The sequence below is a fragment of the Narcine bancroftii genome, chromosome 3 (assembly GCF_036971445.1).
Source record: "Narcine bancroftii isolate sNarBan1 chromosome 3, sNarBan1.hap1, whole genome shotgun sequence".
In the NCBI taxonomy this organism is placed as follows: Eukaryota; Metazoa; Chordata; class Chondrichthyes; order Torpediniformes; family Narcinidae; genus Narcine; species Narcine bancroftii.
Window position 1 is genome coordinate 332,595,765 of NC_091471.1, and position 18,281 is coordinate 332,614,045.

The window sequence follows — 18,281 nt, forward strand, 5'->3', positions numbered from 1 at the left end:
GGGTTCAGCAGGAATATAATCTCCCCCTGACTGCCCACAGAGTTTGCAGGTCATCAGCAGTGGGTTCTGGGCAGTGGGTCACGCACTGGTGGAGCCAACTCCCTGGAAGGGGTCATTTGGGAATCTTTCACAGAGAGGATCATGTGATCTATTTTAATTGGGCCCACAAGCCCTTGGTGCCCAATGACACCCAATTGTCCTGCAACCCCTGGTACGTTTCGAAGAGTGGGAGGAAACCAGAGTTCCTGGGGAAAACCCACGCAAACATGGGGAGAGCATACAAACTCCTTACAGACAGTGTGGGATTCGAACCCTGGTCCTGATCACTGGCGCTGTAACAGCATTGCACTAACCACCATACGAACTGTGCCGCCCTCTGGAAATATCTGCTGTCCTGCAATTCTGGCTTCAAGCTGTCTGAATATAATCATACCTCCACCGGCAGTGATGTCTCCCATGACCAAGGAGCTGGTCCCGAGGGGGGTCTAGAACTCCCTGCAGTTCCTTCCTCCTTTGAGATGCTCTGTAAAACAATCTTTTTCTGTAGCTCACCCACCTAGGATGTTTGAAGCAAGTTGTTGCATCTGAGGCAAAGTGTTGGTTGTGTGGTGGATATTGGGTCGATCGCTAGGGCTGGCACTGGTTTCTGGAGCAGATCACTGGGACCAGGTTTGGATTCTGGACCAGGTCACTGGGACTTGGGTTGGTTTCTGGAATGGTTGTATGGAGCAGATCACAGCAATTGTACAGAAATTGTATGAAATGGATCATGGGGGTTGTATGAGTGGATTACAAGGGTTGTCGAACCAGATCGTGGTGATTGTACAGTCCAGATCTTGGGGATTTTATGGAGTGGTCCACGACGACTGTATGGAGCGGATCGTGGGGGTTGTACAAATGGATCACAGGCCTGGCAGGAACAGTCAACACTTTACCAATGACTATTCTGACAAAGGTCTGTGATGGAAGGAATGTCACAGCTTGAATATGGCTTTTCCTATGTCAGGATCCCACATTTGTGTGTAATGGGGGGTTGGTGGGTATCAACAAGGCTTCCATTGACCTCACTGCTGTGCTCTTTGTTGGCAGATGCCCATGGACAGGTGGAGTTTCAGGATGGCGTGGAATCGGTCGACGTGCGTGTCCCACTCTTTGTGAAGGAGGAAGATGATGATGAGAAACGGCTACTGGTGGAGGCCATGGATGTCCCCCTGGGGATGGCAGAGATCGGCAAGCGGTCTGTGGACATCACCATCATTAAAGAAGCAGGTACAGTTTGGGAATCCGCATCAGCCCCAGGGGAATCCAGCTCCACCTGCCCAAAGCTTCTCCACCCTGCTCATCCGCCGCTGCCGCTGAGCTGACCAATCCACTGGCCAACCCTGTCCCCTGGGTGTGGTGTGGGCTCCTCCAGGATGTGACCTGGAACAAGAAGTACAGCACTGACTGTGGCCCTTTCCCCCTCTGCTGGCAGGCCCGCGCCGCCAATCTCAGTGTCCCAGTACCTCGCTGTCCTCCCCTCACTCCACCCAGCCCACGTTCATAGGTTGCCCCTTGCAGTTGGCCACTGGCCACTGTGCAGTGCATAAACATGTGGCAGGTCACGCAGTGTCCAGAGGAAGTAACGGGTAACCAGAGTCCTTTGTTGGGTATCCCAGGCCTGCTGAGTTTCCCCAGCATTGTAGCATACTGCACTTGACCCCAGTACCTCCTGATAGAGGCTTCACTGATGAATGGCATGGTACTTCCCCCTGCCTCACACTCACTCTTCCCTTCCCCATGCTGTGGACCCCTTTGACTAACCCCACTTTCCACTCACATCCCACCTGAAGTCATCCCTTCCTAATCACAGAGCTCCTATGTCATCCTGTGCCATGGTTCTGTGGTTAATAAGGGGGTGGCTTCAGGTGGGATGTGAGTGGGGAAAACAGGTTGAGAACCCCTGCTTTAGGGTATCCTGCATGGGAACTACCAAGTCCCTTTGGCCCTCTGAATTTTGAATTTTCTCCCCATCCCAATAATACTCTGCCTTTCAATTCCTTCGACCAAACCTTGAACATGCACTTTCCAACATTTTATTTCATTTGCCACTTCTTTATCCATTCTCCTGATCCAGTGGTTCTAAACCTTATTTTTCCCTCTCATGTACCACCTGAAGGAATCCCCTACTAACCAGAGCTCACCTATGTCATCACTGCACCATAGATGTTCTGCGGCTTGTAAGGGACGTGAATAGGTTGAGAATCATCGGACTGCCCTAACTGCGAGGGTTGATCAGCAGAAACCCCAGGCTGGGTAGGTGATCCCGACCCTTGTTTCATCCACTGACGTAGGCCCCCGGATCTCGCCCGCAGCCAAAAGTGTCGTCACCTTCCTCCAGCCGTCCTACCAGTGCCAGCGCCAAGACCAAGTGGCCAACATCGCTCTGCTTCGGGAGATCATCGATGACGGGAGGACCCAGGTCTCCTATAAGACACGGGATCTCACCGCCAAGGATGGCAAGGTACGGCTAACAGCTGGAGGTGCAAGAGAGGTGAAGTTCCCACCACTGGACGGTTTCCTGGGGCCCAGCACCAGTCACAGTTTCCTCCACAGATGGTGCCATAAACACAATAATGAAGCACTTTTTAAATTTACTTTCCATGAGGTATTCATCGCTGACAAAGCTCTTTACTTCAATCCTCCATTGAAGGTGATGTTGTTGAGCTGGGAGTTCCAGGACTTTAGACACAGGAAGGGCCAGAGAAGTATTTCCAAGCCCGGATGGTGTGAGACCAGCTCCTGTACTTCTGCTACCTCCCCCCCCCACCCCAAAATCAGGTTGGAGGGACAGTCCACAGGTTGGGAAGGTGCTGCTGGTGCAGCCCAGGCAAGTAACTGCAGGGCGCTCCGTGGATGATGCACACTGCAGATGGAGGAGACTGTGACATAGACCTTCACTCAGTCCGCTGCAACAGCAGGGACCTCCCATTAGTCGGTCATATTTATCCCACACCCCATTCCCGCACTGACATCACGGGCACTGACACCAGGTTTTAAGGCCACTGCCAGGGAGCACGGCCAGGTTCTAAAGTTAGGGGGAGCGAACACGTTAAAAAAAGGCACCACGACACATACCGGACAGTGAGTCAGCGGTTGGATGGCAGGCTGCACTGATTTTTCGGTGGCGTCATAGTGGGGGTGGGGGAGGGGGCTGCCAGTGGTGTCAGAAGGGGGAGGGGGTGGGTGGTGATGGTGTCAGAACAGGGAGGTTGGTGGCAATGTCAGACCAGAGGGGGGTGGCAGCGTTGGAATGAGGGAGGATGGTGATGGCGTCAGAATGCGGGAGGGGTTGTTGGCAGCAGTGTCAGACTGGGATGGGGGAGGTGACACCATTGGAATGTTGGGGTAGTGGCGGCAGTGTCAGACCGGGGTGGGTGGGGGTGGTGCAGGCAGCATTGGAATGGGGGAGGGGAAGGCACCACTTTTGAAAGATGTGCTCAGGGGGAGCTATCACTCCCCCTGCACCACTTCCTAGCTACGCCACTGGACCAACACCTCACATCCCTTCCCAGTCAGACGCAATCAATATCAACTTCTCCTGTATCTGGTAACCTCCTCCCCCTGCCTATCTCCTTCTCTATCATCCCGCTGACTCCATTCCTCCAGCTCCCCCCTCCCCGTGCCTTTCATCTCCTATCAGGGAGAATCCTTGTCAACTGCCCCCTCCTCCTATCACCTCTCATCTCCCTTCTTCCCCTCCCTCCTGCTAGCCTGTGCTCCTTTCCCTCACCAACCCCACCTTCTTATTGAGGGGGCTGCTGTTTTTTGGCAGTCTTGAAGAAGGGCTCAGATCCGAGCTCGACTGCCCGTTGCTTCACATGACGCTGTGTGACCTACTGAGTTGCTCCAGCATTTTTGTGCACTCCCCTGGACCCAGAAGCTTCCAACTCTGTGGAGAGGAGGGATGTCTTTCTGAACTTCTCACCGAACGACTGTTCACTGTGGCAGTGCGGTGGGGGAGGTACATTGCTGTGAGGTTGAATTGGAAAAGGGTTATGGTGCTTTGTCTGGCCCAGAACTCCTCATCTCCACTGTCCGCACTGTGGCCCAGAGCTCCTCGTCTCCACTGTCCGCACTGTGGCCCAGAGCTCCTCATCTCCACTGTCCGCACTGTGGCCCAGAGCTCCTCATCTCCACTGTCCACACTGTGGCCCAGAGCTCCTCGTCTTTACTGTCCACACTGTAGCCCAGAGCTCCTCGTCTCTACTGTCCACACTGTGGCCTAGAGTTCCTCATCTCCATTGTCCACACTGTGGCCCAGAGCTCCTCATCTCTACTGTCCACATTGTGGCTCAGAGCTCCTCATCTCCACTATCCACACTGTGGCCCAGAGATCCTCATCTCCACTTTCTGCACTGTGGCCCAGAGTTCCTCATCTCCACTGTCTACACTGTGGCCCAGAGTTCCTCATCTCCACTGTCTGCACTGTGGCCCAGAGCTCCTCGTCTCCACTGTCCACACTTTGGCCCAGAGCTCCTCATCTCCACTGTCCACACTATGGCCCAGAGCTCCTCGTCTCCACTGTCCACACTGTGGCCCAGAGCTCCTCACCTCCAATATCCACACTGTGGCCCAGAGCTCCTCATCTCCATTGTTCACACTGTGGCCTAGAGCTCCTCATCTCCACTGTCCACACTGTGGCCCAGAGCTCCTCACCTCCAATATCCACACTGTGGCCCAGAGATCCTCATCTCCACTGTCCACACTGTGGCCCAGAGCTCCTCTCCTCCAATATCCACACTGTGGCCCAGAGATCCTCATCTCCACTGTCCGCACTGTAGCCCAGAGTTCCTCATCTCCACTGTCCACACTGTGGCCCAGAGCTCCTCATCTCCACTGTCTACACTGTGGCCCAGAACTCCTCGTCTCCACTGTCCACACTGTGGCCCAGAGCTCCTCGTCTCCACTGTCCACACTATGGCCCAGAGTTCCTCGTCTCCACTGTCCACACTGTGGCCCAGAGCTCCTCATCTCCACTATCCACACTGTGGCCAAGAGATCCTCATCTCCACTGTCCACACTGTGGCCCAGAGCTCCTCATCTCCACTGTCTACACTGTGGCCCAGAACTCCTCGTCTTCACTGTCCACACTGTGGCCCAGAGCTCCTCGTCTCCACTGTCCACACTGTGGCCCAGTGCTCCTCATCTCCACTATCCACACTGTGGCCAAGAGATCCTCATCTCCACTGTCCGCACTGTGGCCCAGAGTTCCTCATCTCTACTGTCCACACTATGGCCCAGAGCTCCTCGTCTCCACTGTCCCCAGTGTGGCCCAGAGCTCCTCCACTGTCCACACTGTGGCCCAGAGTTCCTCATCTCCACTGAGAAACTCAGCAGGTCACTCAGCATCCATTGGAAGTAAAGGGTAACCAACGTTTTGGGCCTCGGCCCTTCATCAGGTCTACAGTATGTGTTTATTTACTGGAACCTCTCCGCCCTCACATTTCACAGCGGACAGGCATCTCCAAGTGAATCAGTTCACATGCGCGACAGCTTCTCATATAATAAAGAACATATAAATCCCCACAGGTCAGGACACAACCTTTCAGGTTACCTTCCTCATGTTTTAATGTTTCCTTTCCTATTTAATATATATTTATTGGTTTGGAAGAGAGAAATATTACATGCCATATACTATTACCATATAACAATTACAGTGCGGAAGCAGGCCACATCGGCCCTTCTGGTCCTCACCGATTTAAGTGAAACTCCACTAGTTCCACCTTCCTGCTCCCTGCCCATAACCCTCCAACCCCCTCACGTCCATGTACTCATCCAACCTCCTCTTAAATGACAAAATTGACCCTGCTGCAACCACCTCTTCCGGAAGGTCATTCCACTTAGCCACCACTCTCTGAGTGAAGTAGCTTCCTCTTGCGTTACTTATCAAGTTTTGCCCCCTAACCTTTAACTTATGATCCCTCATTCCAATCTCTCTTACCCTCAAGGGGAAGAGCCTATTTACATCTACTCTATCTATTCCCTTCATAATTTTTTAGACCTCTATCAGATCCCCCCTCAACCTTTTACGCTCCAATGAATAAAGACCCAGTCTACTCAATATTTTTCCGTATTCTAGATTCTGCAATCCAGGCAACATTTTAGTAAACCTTCTCTTGCGCCCTCTCTACCTTATTGATATCCTTCCTATAATTTGGAGACCAGAACTGCACACAATATTCCAAATTTGGCCTCGCCAACATCACAAATGAACAAACAATCACTGTAAATTTTAATACAATAAGACACCTTACATGAATCATATAGAGTAGAAATTCATTTGGTAAATCATCGGTTCACACCCTATTATTGAAATAAATTCCTTGGTAAGATAACTAAATAAAGTAAAATGTAAGGAAAAAAAACAGAAATTAAAAAAATATATTAAAAATATAAAGACCCCCCCACCCCATACTAATCCTACCCCCTCCCACTAAACACGGTCATCAGCAAAATGTAAACGAAGAATTGGGTTCCGGTCTCCGCACAACGAGCAAGTCACCGCCCGAGCGCTCAAGCCTATGTAATAATAATCCATGGATAGGCCTCAAATTCAATCATAGTTTCTTTAATATTATATCTAATTTTCTCCATACTCAAGGAAGTCATAATATCCTGTATCCGACACGTATGAGTAGGTGGGGGATCTATCTTTCTATTTAATCAAAATTCCTCATCTGGCTATCACTGAAGTTAAAGCTACAACTCTTTTTTTGAATTAGATTCAAGGAAATATTTTCCTGTTGAGAATAACCAAACAAAGCAATAAAAGGGGCAGGAATCCAATTTTTTAAAAATATTTTACTTTTTGGGAACTCAGGGAAAATTAGGAAATTTGGACTGAGCAAAATGACTGATTTGTAAATATCTAAAAAAAATGCCTATGAAGAAGATTAAATTTAACTGTTAATTATTCAAACTTGCCCTCAAGAATACAAACCCTTAAAACTTAATGTTTCATTGAAGTTTGACTCTTGTTGGCTGCGGCGATTTGGAAGTTGCAGGTGGTGGAGTTTGAAGAAGTTGTGGGGAATCCATGTAGGTGGGGTGGCGGGTGCCTGGAATGGGCTGCCTGGAGTAATGCTGGAAGCAGATTACAGGGAATAGAGAGCTATGGATCCCATGCAAGCAGCAAAGCCTTGGTTTCATTTGGGCAACACTTGGGCACAGATGTGGGTGGAAAGGCCTGTTCCTGTGCTGTACTGTTCCATCTTCAGTCCTGTAAAGGACAAAATGAACCCGCAGGACTGTGCTTGACAGGAATGAACTCAGTGAAAACATATCCTTGCTTTCGAACTCTGTGCCTGTGAATAAACCCAACTTCTCATCTTGTCCTGCCATAAGCAAACATAAAAAATAGTGGCGTTGCCAGGTCTGCTAGAGCGGCAGTGCTGCTGTAGGTGCGGACCCAAGGGGAGCAGAGACACATCACTCACTCACAGGGTCCGGCGCCCAGTCCGACTGCCGGCGGCTCCCTCGGCCTTGATCCTCTTCCTGAAATGTCCGTTTCCTTTCATCCTTTGCAGGATTACATAGCGACAGAGAACGAAGTTACATTCCTCCCTGGTGAGACCCGCAAGGAGATACCCATCAAACTCCTGGAGCAGACAGAGATGGACTCCCTCCTGGCCAACGAGCAGATTAAACAGTTTCTGGTGGAGTTGTACAAACCTCGGAATGGTGCGAAACTCGGCAAGTTTCCCCGCACCACCGTCACCATTGGCGACGAGATCAGTGAGTTCCACTGCTGCTGTCTTGCTTGTCGACGTGTTCCCTTTATTTCCCATTCCTCAGTGACCTCTTCCCTCAGTGTCACCCGCACAGAGGAGGCCTGCTTATTCTCCACACCTCATGTGATCCACAAACAGGAATGGATGGTAGATATTCATTTAGTTCTCTTCAGGGAGCTCTTCAGGGAGCCCTTCTTGCCCTCCGTGCCCTCTCAGATCTCAGCTCTGTCTCCCACAAGCCAGTCTCCAATGAGGCCCCCCACTTGACTCGAGTCATCCACAGCCTATGTCGGTCCCTCCCCTTGCTGGTCGGCCGGCCGTAGTCACCCATCCTGTAGGGCTGTCTCCCCTGCTCCTTCTTTTCAACCAAGGACGTTCTTTCAATTTCTGGTACCCTGCACCGGTCCGCTGCTCCCCCGGGAGCCTGCAAACTCTCACGGCTGCTGCCAAGCACAGGCACTGCCATCTTGGGCACAGACTGGGTCGTCGCAGGATTGTAAGTAGAACACCATTGCCTCCTTTAACAGGGCCACTTAAAGCTAGATCAGGACCAGGCAGTTGAACACTTTGGAGCAGCGCTGTGTCTCCACCATCCGCTCTCCATGGGTCCGCAACAGCTGCCCTACCATCACCACTATTAAATGAGTTCCTCATAAATTCAGGGCACCCTGGATGATTCTCCTTTAACCGACTCTGATGAAACCTGATATTGTTCTATTTTTGTGGCTTAACATTGCAGCAAAACACAGGTTGGATCTCAACCAATCTCTGTTCCCAATTGATTCACCACCTCTCAATGTGAAAGCACAGCCAATTGACAGCAAGAGGATCCAGGTGAATTGGAACCCAGCCCTGGGGGATGTGACAGGATACAAGGTGAGGCCCATGAGCTGACCTGCCAGGCAGAGTATTGCCCCAGATGGATCTGAATGACCTTCTTGTTGCAGACCCTCAGCCCCAGAAGCCCAAGAGACAAAACAGGTTCTCAGTTGGATAAACTGAAGGTTGCACTAGAGCAGAGTTCCATCAGTGCTCCGTGAGGGATTGCTTAAGGTGGGATGTGGGTGGGAAGAAAATGTTTGAAAACCATTTTAATCGACCCTCATTGACTCATTATGTGCACAGTTTCACAGCTCCAAAGGAATTGGGGCCAATGACAATTTTTCTCAAGCAAAATATTTCAGTCACAATTGGGTCCGGAGCAGTGATTCTCAACCTTCCCTTTCAACAACTCACCTTAAGCAACCCCTTACTCATCACAGAGCACCAATGGCAAAGGAATTATTTAAAGCAGGACATGAGTGGAAAGAAAAAGGTTTAGAACCACTGCCCTAGAGGAATTGAGCAGGGCACCAGGCCCAAGTGTGAGGCACATGAGCACATGAGCACTGAGATCCAGAATCACAAGCCAAATGAACATGGGAAGCTGGGCAGGGAATTCACGGGTGCTGGTTAATGATGTATCTGGGACAGTGCAAAGAGGAACAACAGAATGGAAGGTAGTAAATGTAACCCTGCCCTCTTCGGAAGTGGAACATATACACTGGGAGCAGCAGCACTCCCATGTGACGGTGACGGTTATCTGCTGGAATCTTTTACCATAGATCAACACAGGAGCAGACGCTTCAGCCCACATGGTTCTACCGTTCATAATGTCCCAATCAAACAGAGCTCTGGTGCTTGCACCTGATAGATATCCCTCCATCTCTGCATATTCACATGTCTATCTAGAAACCTCTAAGCACAATGTATCAGGATCCCACCACTAGGCACATTTTCCCCTCTGTGGCTCCCTCATCCACTCATCCCTTACTCCCCAGCACCTTTCCCTGTGGCCGCAGGAAGTGAGGCCACACTTCACTTGTACGTCTGCGGGAGTCCTCGACTGCATCCGGTGCTCCCTTTGTGGCCTTCTCTACATTGGAGGGACTGATCACCGACTGGGAGATCGCTTCGCTCTGACTGCACCAGCGACAGAGACGTCCCAGTTGGCCGACCATTTCAGTTCTGCACTCCACTCCCACACTCACATGTCTGCCCATGACCTCGTGTACTATCCCACCAAGACCACCCGCAAATTGGAGGAACAACATCCTGATTTTCCATCTGGGCTTTCTCCAACTGGATGGCATTAACAGCGACTTCTCCAGTTTTTCCGTTCTCCCTTCCTACCTTTTCTCTTTGTCTTCTTTCCTCCAGCTCTCCACCCCCTTGCTTCTCCATTCACAGAGCCACACCCCCCCCAACCCCTGCTCGCTCCCTTATCCACCTATCACTTCCTGCCTTTGGGTCCCTGCCCCTCCCCCCCCTACCATTTTGTTCGAGGGCCTACAGACATCTTTCCACACCTTGATGAAGGGCCTTAAGCCCAAGAAGTTGGTTTTGTATCTTTATCTTTGCTATATAAATTACACTGTTTGTCCTGTTGAGTTTCTCCACATTGTGTTTTCACCACTGCTTGCAGCCTGGGGCCAGCATCCTCCACTCCGGGTAAAATAATTCCCCCACACGTCTCTCTCAGACTTTCTCTCTCTCTCGCCCCCTGATGCTCCAGAGAAAATAGCCCAATTTTCCTCATAACTCTGACCCTCTGAACGTCCTTGGAAACCTTTCCAAAGCCTCCATATTGTTCCTGTAATGGGGCCACCAGAATTACACACGGTGGTCCAAGTGCTGCCGAGCCAAAGTTTTCAACAGCTGCCACACGACCTCTTTACTTTCATACTCAATGCTCCACCTGATGAAGCCAAGCCTTCTTCACCACCTTGTCTACTTGCGTGGCCATTTCCAATGAGCTGTGGACCTGGACTCCCCACCCCCCATATCCCTCAGCACAACAGAAAGAGACCATCTGAATAAAATCTCAATATTATCTTTCTTATTATTTATTTTGAAATTTTAGACCTTCAGCACAGTAACAGGCCAATTCGGCCCCACGAGTCCGTGCCGCCCAATTTACCCCTCATTAACCTACACCCCAGAATGTTTTTGAAGGGTGGGAGGAAACCAGAGCCCCTCCCCCCCACCCCCGGGAAAACCCACACAGACATGAGGAGAAGGCACAAACTCCTTATGGACAGCGTGGGATTCAAACGCCAGTCCGGTCCCGTTCGCTGGCGCTGTAAAGGCGTTGCACTGACCGCTACACCATTCACCAGTTCATCGTGTTTTTAGCAAGGGAATTGAGATTTAAAAATCTAGCAGTTCTTCGAGGAATGGAATTATTAAGGGGGATGAGAAAGAACTTGTGGATGCTGTATATCTGGTACCACAACGCAAGGTTTTCCCAAAATAGGGGCTTACAAGCTTTGCTGGCAATCCATTAACACAAATGAAGGATTAGACAGAAATGTAACACAGCGCCAGTGACCCAGGTTCGAATCTGCCCGTGTCTGCAAGGGGTTTGTACGTTCCCTCCGTGACTGTGTGGGTTCCCCACATTCTAAAGAAGCACACTGGATTAGTTGGCCAATTGATTACATTTGGGGCAGCACAGGATGATGGGTGAGTTGGCCCTGTTACCATGCTGTAAAAACAAATTTAAAAATGGACCAGCAAGGAATAGTTAATTTTATTACTGTGGCTGGGAAGGAGAGATGTGAAGAAGGTGCAAAGTGTCTCCTTGGTAATCGACTGCTGGACCCAGAGATCTGCTGTCCCCATGTACGTGTGGTCCACTTTCCTGGATTGCAGTGTTACATTTTACTGTTTGGGTCTTACATCAGTGAGATGAAGGAAGGAGGCCTGATAGAGGTTTATAATAACATGAGATGCATAGATGCAGCAACTAGAATCTTTCTCCCAGGGTAAAATTGTCAAATGCCATGTATTCAGTGACGTATGTGACTGCACACATGTCTGCGTGTTTTTGCTCTGAGGACTGGAGAACGCTGTTTGGTCGGGTTGTACTTGTACAGTCTGATGACTATAAACGACTTGACTACACAGAGAGCAGTAGGTGCCAGAGACAGTGGAGAACAGTAGGTTTTAGAAAGACACCCGGACATGCAGGAGATGGAGGGAGATGGACCATATTCTGGCAGAAGAAATTTAGTTTAATTTGGCCCCATGTGCGGCGAGAGATTATGGGCTGAAGGGAGGTAAGCAAGATGTCTGCAGGCGGTGAGGTCCGGGGCAGTACACAGGCGTGCTGAAGAAGCTTGGCAGGCCGTGCAGCATCCATAGGAAGGAAAAGTAGTTGACATTTCAGGCACACCTGAGGGAGGACTCGGGCTCAAAACAGCAAACACCTTTTACGTTCTGTGGACACTGCGTGACTTGCTGAGGGCCCCCCAGCACTTCAGTGGACTGAAGGGCCACATTCCGCACCCCGCACTGGTCTGTAGGAAACATAACTCACAGGCAGTGTGCCCCACTGTGTGGAGTAAGCAGGCGGTGGAGCAACAAAACACGATGAAATTAATAGTCCATTTTCTGTTTCTACAGCTGAAGTACTGGCCAGAAGACGACGAGTTCTCCTCACAGACCATAGATACGAAGAACAACTTTGCTGAGCTCACCAACCTCCAACCCAATTGTGACTATGCGATGGAAGTGGCGGCCTACAACAGCCTGGGCTCCGGACCCTGCTCCAGCATTGCCCGCTGCTGCACCCTGGCCGGCTGTAAGTAGGTTCTGAGCGAGGTTTGTGGGGAGTGGTGGTGGGGGTGGGGGGGGGGGAACCTCCTCTGTGCTGCTTTCATGCTCCTCCTGTATCATTCTAACCCACCCCCAACCTACTGCCCACTGCCAATTTGTCTCTGAATCTGCTCCCATCCTCCCTGCTCCGTGCTCCCTTCGGCGAGGCACAAACACCAGCGTGCTGGGGAAACTCAGCAGGTCACGCAGCATCCTTAGGAAGGGAAGGGTGACCAACATTTCGGGCCTGGCCCCTTCGCCAGATATAAGTAGAGAAAGACAGGCTCCTGAATAAAAAAGTCGGGGACGGGGTGTGGGAGGTGAGGAGAAGAGGAGGGAGGGAGGAGGACCAGCTGATAGGTGAGAGATCATAGATGGCTGCAGGTGGGAGGGGAGAAGTGATGGGAGAGAGGGGCAACAGTAGAAGAGTATATAAGGGGTGGAGAGCTGAAGGAAAGGAAACAGTAACTTCTAAAGATTGGAAGTTGCCAGGCAACAGGCTTTTATTCCCATAAGAACAAACGTACTGCCTTGATTCCAGGGTTTGCACTGGAGAACGGACTTGGGTGTAACCGCCTTTACTAGGGAATTCTAAGGGGAGGAGTCACAAGGTTAGTCAGCAAGGAGGTGGATTGACCATCCCCACAGAGAATGGAACAAATGGCATTACCGTGGTATTACCACAAGAGAGAGACTCGGTAGGAGATACAGAAATTGGAGACATGTTTCACTCCCTCCCCCGTGTTTTGGAGTGAACTAACCACCTTTATAATATAAATGCCCAAATAAAATGAAGTGGGACCATGAATTCGGCGTGTGCCAGTTCGAAACCTTTCTCCTGCACTCTCCCGCTAGCAGAAGGATCTCGTTTAACCTGGAGGCCAAAATGACCTGTTATCAAAACTTTAAGAGCCTTCTACTGGGCTAGAGCGTTAAAATAATGAATGTGCAAACTCCACATGGACAATGCCGGAGGTCAAGATTGACCTGGGTCACTGGAACTGTGAATCAGCAGCTCTAACCACTGCCTACTCCTTCCAAAGGCTCAGAACACCACGCAAGCGTCCCTCGCCTCCGCGGACCCCATTTACATCTCCCGCTGTCGAGGAAAGGCAGCCGATGCACTAAAGGAGCTATGCCCTCCGGGCACACTCTCTTCTCCCTCCTCCCATCAGGGAGAAGGCTCAATAGTGTGAAAGGATGCGCCTGCAGTCCAGCCCCCCCACCCCCATAGCTACCAGACTCCCAAATGAACCCCATGATAGAGCCCTCGCTGCCCTTGCTTGATGTGAATTTACTTCCTTTTCACTTTGATCAGTAAATTGTGCTCTTTACACGGCTGTACAAATGTTAGAGATAACTGTTGGATCGCTCACCAAAGAACCCTTCTCACTGAAGTAGGTATCTTGTAACAAATAAGCTTCACAGTCAGTCGTGGGCATACAAGGTCCACTGACACCGTCTTCCTTCACCCACATTTCACTCACCTGTTCTTGCAGATTGACACGATCTCAGATTCACTTACTATCTCCCACAGCAACTGAGCAAGTTCAGATCTCTGGACCTACCTCCCCACCCCTTCCTTGTTCAGGTGCAGGGGATCCAGGATAATTGAGGGAAGCCCAGTTAATAACCACAAGCAGACACGAAGCACGTGGTCAAAGGCTTTAAGCCCCTGAAACATCCAACATGTGCTTCTGGCCCGGATCCAAGGCTGGAATTGAGGGAGGAAGGGCTCAGCCTTTATTGGGGGAGGAGTTACCAGATCAGAGGCGGGCCTTGTTCCACTGCTCTGAGCAAAAGTACCAAAAGGCACCCCACCTTGGACCCAGAATCTCTCCCAGAGTGAAGACCGTTTACACACTCAGCTCACTGAATGGCTGGGGACTTCAGACTGACCGGGAGAATATGTGGACTCCTGTTCCCCATTGAACTTATCTTTCAAAGTGTTTAGGTGTACAAAGCATGAGAATCTATGAGAACTTAAAATGCAAAGGGGTTTTGTTAAGATGTCCCACTCTTTGATGTTGCAGCAAGTGAAACAACTCCACTCAAACAAGGTGCCATGTCCATCAGCTCCCCGCCTTCTAATGTCAAAGCACAACCGATCAACAGCCGGAAAATCCGCTTGAATTGGACCCCACCACCAGGCCGGCCAATTGGATACAAGGTAATCAGTCGTTGAGTGGCACTGAGATTGATTGGGGACAAAACCAGAAAAAGAGTGGTAACACTCACTAGGTCAGGCAGCATCTGTGAAGGGAGAGAGGAAGAAAGGGAGAGAAACTACACATGTGGAGAAGCCAAAGGATGCAGGAGGTACGTTACCTGTCCAGCATTCTGTCCCAACTCCTGGGAGAAGAGAGGACTGTCTTGTCCGGGAGATGCCAGTAATAATGGCCACAACATAGTGTGATCCCAGTTCGTCTACAATGATGCAAAAGCAGCATTGCCTAGGGACAGCAATCAACTGGTGTGCTCCCAAAGCAAGGTCCCTAGGTCCTTTGGGAGATCTTCTTGCTCTCAGAACCCACTCAAGGCCTGGCGTCAATTCCTGGTTCCCATGAAGCCAGTTTCTGGCAGCCTGGTGTGAGCTGAACATGGCAATGGAGAGCAGTGAAGCAAGAAAGCCCCCCTGGCCAGGCCCGAACCCCCATGCCTGCAGAGACCAGTTCCCCTCCATCCCACAGCACCATGGTCACCACGCACTGCCTGAGAGGACTTCTCAGTGGTATCAATCGACCCGATCATTGAACGAAACTGATGCTGACAGAATCTTGCCATGAATAGGTACAAACAAAGCCTACAAGAAGCAAGGATATTTCCTTTCTGAATGGCAGGATTGTAGAATTTACGACTATGCATATTAGATGAACTTAGAAATAGAACTTTACAGCCCACTTTCAGCCTATAATTGTTACACAGAACCTGCTCCATATCAATCTAACCCAGTGGTTCTCAATCTTTTTCTTTCCACTTACATACCACTTTAAGTAATCCATCAGTGCTCTGTGATTTGTAAGGGATTGCTTAAGGTGGTCTGTGGGTGGAAAGAAAAAGGTTGAAAACCACTGTTTTAATCGTCCCTAATTGACTCGTTATGTGCACGGATTCAAAACTCCAGAGGAAATGGGCCAATGACAATTTTTCTCAATTAAGATACTTCAGTAACAATTGGGACTAGAGCAGTGATTCTCAACCTTCCCTTCCCACTCACAGACCACCTTAAGCAATCCCTTACTAATCACAGAGCACTGATGGCCTAGGGATTATTTAAAGTGGTATATGAGTGGAAAGAAAAAGGTTGAGTACCACTGGGCTAGACCCTTGTCTACCTCCCAGCCATAACCCCCTATCTTTCTTATCCGTGCCCATCTAAGAGTCTTTTGGATGTCTCTATTGTACCAACCTCCACCACAACCCCAGCAATGCATTTCAGGCACCCACCACTCTGAGCAATAGATTTGCATCTGACATCTCCCCTAAACTTTTCTCCACTCACCTTAAAAGGTGTCACCTGTTTTTTTGCTATTGAAACTTGTCTCGATTCCCTGGAGAGATAGATGAGAGAAGGGGTTGAAGGGCATGAGCTGAGAACTGGAGTGGACTGTGGACCACGCACTCCCTGGAGATGGCTCTGTGATGGGGGGAGGTCATGTTGTTGTTCGGGATGCTCCGTATGTTGAGGTAACCTGCACTGCCTTCTACCCAGGTGACCTACTGGTTTGAAGGGGATGAGAGCTCATCGCAGGTCCTAAGCACCACCACCCCCTCTGCTGAACTCACCAACCTGTACCCCTACAGTGACTATGAGATGAATGTGTTCGCCTACAATGCCCTGGGTGCAGGACCACGCTCTGACACTGCCAGATGTCGCACGCTGGAAGACCGTAAGTTGTCTCTGAACCACAGAACCAGGGAAACCGTCTAACCTAGTGCCTGCACACTTCCCAGGTTCTCAGCATTGGGGGAGTGGGGCACTTAAAGAGCAAGGAAGAGTGCTCGCTCACAGTGAGCACCCTCATGGTGTGGGCTGAATTATAAATATCAGCCCATGAAACCTCCCCGAGTAGTGGTTAGTGCAATGCTGTTACAGGGACAGTGTTGGGGACCGGGGTTCAAATCTGGTGCTGACCGTAAGAAGTTTGTACATTCTTCCCGTGTCATTGTGGGTTCTTTTCCCCTCCCCCCCCCCCCCACCCCACTCCTGGAGGCTCTGGTTTCCTCCACCATTCAAAATACACCAAGGGTTGTAGTTTAACTGGGTGGTATGGGCTTGTGGGCCGAAAGGGTCTGTCGTCGTGCTGTATGTCTAAATTTAAAATTCTGAACAGGCTTCGAGATTCCTTTACTTCACACACATAATGCACAAGATTCAACAGCTTTTGCCTGCTCTAAAGAGGCACCACTAGCCTGGTGCTCCCACCAATAAGAGAAAGAGAAGCAAAAAAGAGTCCCTTCAGAGTCACCGAGTGTCCGTGGATTCATCCCCTGTGCTCCCACAGCGTCTGCAGCCGCGCAGTCTCCCGTCCAGCCTAGCAGTGGCACTGACCACCCAGATCGCAACTTCTGATACAAAGCTTTCAGTGCCCTAGGTCCTTTGGGAGATCTTCTTGCTCTCAGAACCCACTCAAGGCCTGGTTCCCATGAAGCCAGTTTCTGGCAGTCTGGTGTGAGCTGAACATGGCAATGGAGAGCAGTGAAGCAAGAAAGCCCCCCTGGCCAGGCCCGAACCCCCATGCCTGCAGAGACCAGTTCCCCTCCATCCCACAGCACCATGGTCACCATACAAAAGCCAAGACAACGCTGGAGAAGGAGTAACTTCATCTCACCATCTTCGCTCAGGCAAAGGGTGGTGCTGTCTGTGATGTTAAACCCCAAGGCCCCACTGCCTGGCCGGGGGATTTTTTGCTCCACTGCTCTCTGTTGCCATGTTAAGCACCCACCACCTCCTGGCCCTCACAACCCACGCTCTTTGCTCCCGCTCCTGCCATCCTCGCTCTCTGTCCCTGTTTTTCCTCCTCCCTCATCACTCCTGCAGACCATATTCCTACACCCAGCTTCACTTACATGAATTTATGCCATCTAACATTGTAAATAATCTCTGTCATCCCCCAGCCCCACCCCTGCTCCTGTCCCTTCCCTGACTCCTCTCCCTCTCCCCATCAGAGAGAAACACACTGCCCTCTCATTGGAGTTTAGAAGGATGAGGGTATCTTGTTGAAACACGGTCAGCATAGAGGTTAATGCAACCGGTTCTAATTCGCCCTTATCTTTAAGGAGTTTGTATGATTCTCCCTGACTGAGGCTGGTCCAGTTACCTCCCATATTCCAAAGATATATGGGGTTAGTAGGTCACAAGGGTGTGTTTGGGCTTGTGGGTTGGAAGGGCCTGTTACCATGCTGTATCTCAACTTAAAATATAAAATAATGAACTGCAGGCCAGTGGGACAAGATAGGAGAAACTGTTTGGCATGGACTAGAAGGGCCGAACTGGCCAGTTTCTTGCTGTAAATGGTTATGTGGTTAATAGATAAGAGAGAATTGAGGGGGTTGTTTCTACTGATAGGCGAGTCTAGAACTCAGGGGTATAGCCTCACGACTTGGTGGGGGAAATAGATTTAGGATGGAGATGAGGAGGAACTGTTTTCCTCCAAGGAGTAGAGCATCTGTGGAATTCTTTGCCCAAGGAAGGAGTGGAAGCTGCCTCATTAAATATATTTATAACACAGGTAGATTTTTGAATGGTAGGAAAATGAAGGGTTCTGGGGAATGGGCAGGTGTGTGGAGCTGAATCCACAGCCAGGTCAGCCGCGATCCTGTTGAATGGTGGGGCAGGCTCGTTGGGCCATATGGCCGACTCTTGCTCCT

At 50.4% G+C, this 18,281-nt stretch overlaps 1 protein-coding gene across 3 annotated transcripts in view; it reads left to right on the forward strand.

The window, feature by feature from the left end:
* Window positions 1-18,281, forward strand: part of itgb4 (integrin, beta 4) — a 142,323-nt gene that overhangs the window by 90,051 nt on the left and 33,991 nt on the right. For 2 of the 3 annotated variants that reach the window (XM_069929326.1, XM_069929328.1), the window contains exons 25-31: window positions 1,090-1,269; window positions 2,334-2,503; window positions 7,569-7,776; window positions 8,512-8,648; window positions 12,219-12,396; window positions 14,444-14,580; window positions 16,123-16,300. In XM_069929326.1, the coding sequence (XP_069785427.1) occupies window positions 1,090-1,269; window positions 2,334-2,503; window positions 7,569-7,776; window positions 8,512-8,648; window positions 12,219-12,396; window positions 14,444-14,580; window positions 16,123-16,300 (1,188 nt within the window). The remainder of the gene's footprint in view (window positions 1-1,089; window positions 1,270-2,333; window positions 2,504-7,568; window positions 7,777-8,511; window positions 8,649-12,218; window positions 12,397-14,443; window positions 14,581-16,122; window positions 16,301-18,281) is intronic. The other variant, XM_069929327.1, reaches the window with a different exon arrangement.